General features: G+C 32.2%; 1 protein-coding gene across 1 annotated transcript in view; it reads right to left on the reverse strand.

The window, feature by feature from the left end:
* Positions 4,221-7,482, reverse strand: part of LOC107643959 (vesicle transport protein GOT1) — a 4,201-nt gene continuing 939 nt past the window's right edge. Inside the window, exons 2-7 of the mRNA XM_016347717.2 lie at positions 6,719-6,787; positions 5,755-5,846; positions 5,568-5,648; positions 5,393-5,490; positions 5,236-5,317; positions 4,221-4,811 (exon numbers count right to left, since the gene is read on the reverse strand). Coding sequence (XP_016203203.1) covers positions 4,773-4,811; positions 5,236-5,317; positions 5,393-5,490; positions 5,568-5,648; positions 5,755-5,846; positions 6,719-6,749 — 423 coding nt within the window. The 5' untranslated portion in view covers positions 6,750-6,787 and the 3' untranslated portion in view covers positions 4,221-4,772. The remainder of the gene's footprint in view (positions 4,812-5,235; positions 5,318-5,392; positions 5,491-5,567; positions 5,649-5,754; positions 5,847-6,718; positions 6,788-7,482) is intronic.

The following is a 7,482-nucleotide window of genomic DNA, read 5'->3' on the forward strand; positions in this document are numbered from 1 at the left end:
AACATAATATATAAAAAATATGCAAAACAACTAATATTTTTATTAGAAAAATATAAAAAAATTAGTTATTATTGATTTAAATATAAAAAAAAAAGTTTAGGAGGCCAGCAATTTTTGTGTTTTATGGCCAGCACTTAACCATCAAAAGAAAAGTGAGTGATCTCCCACCACCATTGGATATAATTTCATACCATTAAAAAGACTATTGATGGCCAATTGATGATTACAAAACACAAAATTGCTGACCTCTAACACACCTCTAAAAAAAATATTAGTCACCTAACATTTTTCGTAATATACAGAGGGAATGGCGGACAATCTAAATCCTAGAAGGAAAAAAAAACACTATAGAAAGACTGAATTATTGTAAGGAAGAAAAAATATAAATTTCAGTATGGATAGATAGAACTAATTAATAATGGAAGATGACCGAGTATAGGCCATGCATCATGAACAATTGGGGGTTCTTTAAGGTGGCTAGCTTTGAAAGGAGGAAGAAGAAATAAGCAGAGGAAGATGATTAGAGAAACGATTCCAATTGCCAAGGTGCTTATTAGGTATGTGTCCATTTTAGCTTGGTTAAGGTTCTGAGTATGGAAGATATATATGGTTAGACTTGGACCGATTTGTGCTTATATATACTCTTTGTTATGGCTTCTCAATTAGGTAATCAGACAGGAAGAAGAAAGTTCCAAACCTAAACTTCTTGATGATTTGACCTTTGGTGAAACGTTTATGGATATTATTTTAGAAAATGGCATTTTCTTGTGAAACGTTTAGATTTCATTTTCTTTTTCTTTATTTATAAAATATATTATCTATTTTCATGTAAGATTATAATAGTTTACTTTTTAATTATGACTTTATANNNNTCGAGCCAGCCCGTTTACCCATTTAAACGAGCAGGCTTTGTCTCTAAAATTAAGTCTGTTTAAATTTTGGGCTAAACAGACAACCCGTTTATTCTTTTTACATTTTTTAAAAAAAAAGTAGTACTTTTTGACGATGTTTCTCCAATCTGACCCGAAAATCCAACCTATCAATTAAAAAAAGTACTGTTTGTTTAAATTTTTTTATTTAAAAGTGATATTTTTGTCAAAATATTTTTTTTAAAAAAAATAAAACAAAAGGGTAAACGGCCAGCCCGTTTAATTCATCGGGCTAACCATAAACAGTTTGAGCTGAAAAATTATGACTTACGAATGAAATAGACTTAAATAGACCAGCCATTTAACCCACAAACTTAAACAGGGCGGGCCTAAATGGCCAGGTTGGCCTGTTTGACAGCCCTATGGGATGTGTGATTAAGAAACTGTGTTTGTTTTCATATAAATAAAATGGAAAAGAAAATGATAATTGGACAAATAATTTTACTTTTGTAAACTTAATCTAAAAAGTAAAATGTTGTAAACTGTAGAAAATGTAAAGAATATGAAAGAAAAATATAGAAGAAAACCTACTCAATCTATAGAGTCAGCATTCTTACAAGGATCACCTATAGACCTAATACTAGAGTCAGCTCAATTAGTTAGTTGGATAGTAATAAGAACTAAAGTGTACAAGTTCAATTAGTTAGTTGATCAGTTACTAGATATAGAAAGTTAGTTAGCAACTGAGCTGGCAACATCATCTATTTAATGCTGCAAACTCTCTTTTGTAATCAGTTTTTGTGTTTTCATTTGTTAGATGAATGGTGATTGAAGTGTGCATAAAACATACTCTTCCTTCTCCAAATTTTGTGAGCGTGGAAGGAGGTTGAAGAACTTCAAAAGAAACTCAAATGCAATCTTCTTATACTTTCTTATTGCTTTCTCCCTTAAACTCACAGAGCAGAGACGGATGAGAGCTACTTTGTTCTGAACAAGTTCAATTCAGGCAAGGTAGTGGTCCAATCAGCGAATTCTATGGAGAAAGATTTGAACCTACGTTGTTCCGGGTTCATTGATTCAATTGTGACTCAGTTCTTGAAGATTCTTGCACCAGATTGCACAGCAAGAAATTGAAGAATCGAAGAAATGGCTTCAGAAGCAAATCAATCATTTTCGTCCATGATTTTTATACTTTTGCCAGTTTGATGAACCAATTCAATCTTATGTAGTAGAATGCAGCCAGAAATCAACCAAATCTAGTGTTGGATCCGGTGAGTCCTAACTTGTTGCGTCCTGGAGAAAATTCAGGTTCAGCCTTAATTTCTATAACACTGGTAGGAAGCAATTATTAAAGTTGGGAGAGAGCGATGTGGAAAGCACTCAAGTCCAAAAACAAACTAGAATTTGTAGATGGATCAATTAAACGACATGAAAAGGAAGATGTGTTGTTTGGGGCAAGGGACATCGTTTCTTGGATTAACCAAACATTAAGCTCTGAGATAGCCAGGAGTGTAGTTTGGATCAACTCAACTGAAGAATTGTGGAAAGAATTAAAACATAGGTACAACCATAGAGATATGTATAGGATAGCAAAATTAGAAGAAGAATTATTTGACAATGACTGCTTATTATACTAACTTGAAGGCCATTTGGGAAGAGTTAGAGAATTTGAGTCCCATTCCAATCTGTTCGAGATGTTCTGACAACTGTGTTTGTGAACTAAGCATTCTTAGGGGATACAAGAAAGAGTCGAGTGCTGTGAGATTTCTAAGAGGATTGAATATATATACGATCTCAAATCATATTGCTAAAACCACTGTCCAAGGTAGAAGAAGTTTTCTTATCTCTCCTATAGAAGAAAGAACTTAATATGAATGAACCAATTGAAGGAAAATGCAGGAGTTGATGGAGGTAATGCAAGAGGAAGAAGCAGAGGTAGAGGTGCTAGAGGAGTATATGGAAATCATGACAAAGATGGAAGAGGCTCGAAGCAATGTACTTACTGTGGCAAGAATGACCATTTAGCATATAGTTGCTATAAAAAGCATGGTTTTCCTCATCATTTCAAGAACAACGGTGCCTCGATAAACTATACTTGGTTACTAGAGAAGATGAAGAGAACAACAATCAATCTCAACAAGTGTCTGGTAAGTCTAGACTTGGTTTTACTTTAGAGCAAAAGGAAGCATTGCTAGCTCTCTTGAACCAACAAGATGCATAACCAAAACATAGTATGAACCAAATAGTTGCCACAACTCTTCCATCAAATCAAGGTATTTCCTACATAATGTCAATGTCCACATTCAGTTCAAAATCTTGGATCACAGACTCAGGAGTTACAAACCATGTTGCTTATTCAAAAACATCCTTTAAAAACATATACCAAATTAAACCAATGCTCATCAATATGCTTGATGGCACCAACACCTAACACAATATGTAGGAACCAAATATAGGTATAGTTTAGTTAACCAAAATTAAATTTAGTTTTTTTAATTAACTTTAGCTATATGTAGTCTTATATATTAACAAATTTTAAAAATAATTAAAACTATTTCATAACTATATGTAGTCTTATATGTTAATAACAAATTTTAAAAATAATTATATATACAAATTTTATTTTAACATAAATATTATTGTATAATTTTTTTCTAAAATTTTTGGCCCCTCCAAAAGTTTCAAGCTCCGCCACTTTCCGTAACCTTTTTGATGTTATAATATAGGTATTTTACATTTGAATGTTTTTTTTTTATAGAAATTTGAACGTTCAATTAAAGAGTACCTTGAATGTTTGAATATATAAAATTTTGGTTGTTCTGTGTTTTTTTTTTCTTTTTTATGATTTTAGAATTTTTTTTAATTTAGTTTTAAATGTTTTAATACAAATATCTTATTTTTAGATATTCTTTTATGTAGAGTTTAGGAGGTTCATTAAATGGTTTGAAAATTTTTTATTGCATGTTACGTTTAGAATTTTTTAATTCTTAACATAATCTAACAGATTTTTAATTTTAGATGTTCTAATATAAGTATCTTACTTTCGGATTTTCATTTAGATGGTCTGTAGATTTTTGTGGATGCGTTAGGTTTATAATTTTTTTATTTCGGATGTTAAACTTGACTTAAATAAATCCGATAAATTTGTAATTTTTGATGTTACAATATAGGTATTTTACATTTGAATGTTCTTGTTAACCTACAGTCTTTGCAACCAATGGTTCAATTTGGACGGCTAGCAATTTCAGATGGAGAAGTTGGAAGTTACAGAAAACCTGAAGATGCAAGCATGCGTAAGCAAGTAGTGAAAAGCAATTCATAGTTGTCTCAAAGTAATTGAAACCAAATTCATCCCTGCAGTTTGACCTTGATAGGTATTAACTAACAAAGAGTGGTGGATTACACGAGGGCAAAAAAAAAAAAATAAGATATGACAAATAATGGAATAAATAATGTCACAGTTTAAAAAGAAATTCTATGCTACGACAGATTTAAAAATAAAAAATAAAAAACCAATTTAATATTCATTAAAAAATCACTATACATTTGATGGCTGTGAAAAATGGAACCGCCCACACAAATGATGCTTCTTCCCCAATGTGTCTAGTTGGAATAGTGACATAAAATGCAGATATATAACTTATAACTTCCAAGATCATTGATTCATTGATTCCGCATCATGCATTAAAATCTTAACGGGGCCAAAACAAGTGAAAGCCAAAACCTTTTTTTTCTTAATTTTCCTTTGCACTCTATGAGTATCATGTAAAATTGAAATCATTTTCTACCATCAGAGTGCCAACACAATTCAGTCAGGTATCTCCCATATGAGAGTATTTTTCTTTACATGCACTGATAAACACGCTTGCTAGCAGCTACACAATGTTTCCATTGATTCATGGCTTAAATAGGTACTCGCCGGCCCCTATACCTGTCAAACAACTGCAATATAACAGAAAATTAGCATTCTCAATATGAATAAGTTCAGCATTTTTCTGCAAATGAATGCAAAAGGCTTCAACATCAGCAAAACAAAATCTGGAAAAAAAAACATCAAATTGTTCAACATTGTATAGATAGATGGACAAAACCAGTAGCTCAACAGAGCTTTATTGATTCAGAAGAGTTTAGTTTTGAAGCACTGTGTATATAGGTTTTGCCATTGTCTTTTACACCACTCAATGATAATCAAGGTGCCCCGAGTCTCCAACCATTCATAAATAATGTAGATCTATTGATGATTGACATGAACATGAGCTTTTAATATGGCACTATATCAGCATGGTTAAATGCATCGGATGATTACATTAAAATCAGTTAAATAGCAGCTAGTAAAAGCATTTCAATTTTCATCACAAATACCTACCGATCGAACATATGGCTGTTGAAACAACCAACCAAGAATGGGAATCTTCTGTAAGAAAACAGCCAGTGTAGGCCAGAAACCACTGCACAGTTTAATCCATGGTTAGCTTAAAAAATAGAACATAAAACACAACAATGTCTTCCAAATTCCACTAAACCTGAATAGTACGATGAATCCATAAGCCTCAATGATCATGCCCAAAATAGGCCATCCCATTATGAGAATCAAGAATCCAATACCAAATGAGATTGTTCCCTTAAAAAGAGAGAGATGATAAAAGTTAGTGCTAGAAATTTACCAGAGGGGAAAGGGAGGAAGTGCAACAAATTTACCTTGAAATTACTTCGTTTCATAAAGAATTGCATAGTGGATTTCAGGCCAATGGTTAAGGACACTCCAGAAACAAACAGGATCTGATTTGAGTGACAAGGATTAAGGCATCATCAAAAGACGTTAACAAGAGAAACAATGACAAGAAATTGTACCTAAGCGAGAAGCCTGAAATAGCATGAAACTTACGTTTCCCATGGCTAGTAATCCCTTGTCGAAGAAGAAGACTACCCCAAGGAATGAGAAAAATATACCAAATCCAGTTAACCCTAATCCAATCTCTGTACCATATGCCAATCACATATGTTAAATTAAAAATATTAAGATAACAGAGTTGTAAAATGTGAAAAATAGGACATGAACTAGATTCCAACTACATATCAAAATGACCAATACACAGTTTGGTCAAATCAATCTTGTAGTAGCCATAATGGCAGAGCATGAGAGCAAAGTCAAAGGTATTAATATATGTCATGCAAACTAGAGCATCATATTATTCACATCCAATTAGTTCCACTAGGTGGTACAAATGATTTTAACCAATCAACTGGGGAAAATATTTGGATGAAATCACAATCATTTCTGATTAATTCTTTTGCTTACACAATAGGATAATTTTCATCGCAAATGATAAATTGTGATGCGTCTAACATGTCTAGTGTCATACTAGAACACTGGTATGAATAGGACCATGAGGTACTAATTTCACTGCAGCACTTTTAAGAAAAAATTTATACGACGAAAACTCTGAAATAAGTCTTTCACATGATTCCTAGTTTAATTCTGGGTAATACCCCAAATGGTCCCTAACAATTTTTAGTTCAGACAACTTAGTCCCTTAAAAAACAGACTGGCAAATTGGTCCTGATATCTTAGAATGTATGACGAATCAATCCTTAATAAAATATTTCAAAATTTCAAAAAAGTTAATCCATCAACCACACTACTTTTTTTTAAAAAAAAGTCCTTTCATTTTATTAGTGATTAATTTTTCTAATAATCTAAAAGATTTGAAACAAACTCAGAAATTACCCTTAAATTTCTCTTGTTGACTATTAAGGGAACCCAAGATAAGGAATTATATATAAATCCACAATAATCTACAACAAAAAATATTATGATTGCTACAACAAAATATATCTGTTTCACTTACTCTTGCGATCATTCATCTCAAAGGAAACCATTTTACCAACAATTCAGATGTTCAAGCCCCTTTCCTTATCTGAAACATATAATAACTAAACTTGGTCAATAATTGAATGTGAATCATAATCTCTATGTAGAACAGTCAATCCAAAGATAATACAGAACAACAGCTGAAAAATCATAACCTAGGAAAAAGATCCAGAGAGGGTTATCTATTAAACATTTCGTATGGAAAACATTTCTAGTTCCACTGAACAAGCAAGATGTAACTACTAATTTTTCCCCTTGACTTTGCTTGAAAAACTTTCCCATCCCTCCCATCTCATAAAAAAATTCAAGGAATTTCATAGGCTTGATTTCCATACTTTGTTTTATTCAACTAGACGTGTTGTTTGAAGAGTTAGGCTGTTGGAAACCTCATTCTTTTGGAAATTGAGGCTGAGTATTTATTTTGTCATTTCATGTTATGACGATAGATAAGGTTTTGTTGATTAAGTATAGATAAGTTGGAATGGACTTATGAAGACATGAAACACTTATACACAAAAAATAGAATGTGAAGATCTGTATTAAATTCCTATTACCTAAAGACTAAAGAGTCATGCAGTTGGCACTGCTTAATCGTTTTTGTGTCACACCCTTGCTAACAAGGAATAAATGCAGTCAATAAGAAAAGTAGTTACTGTCAATTGCCATGGTTCATAATTACTACTATAAATCTATATCATTGCAGACATGTTTTTTTTCCATTACGGCTTGTTCATGCTTGCT

This window comes from Arachis ipaensis, chromosome B05 (genome assembly GCF_000816755.2).
Source record: "Arachis ipaensis cultivar K30076 chromosome B05, Araip1.1, whole genome shotgun sequence".
NCBI lineage: Eukaryota > Viridiplantae > Streptophyta > Magnoliopsida > Fabales > Fabaceae > Arachis > Arachis ipaensis.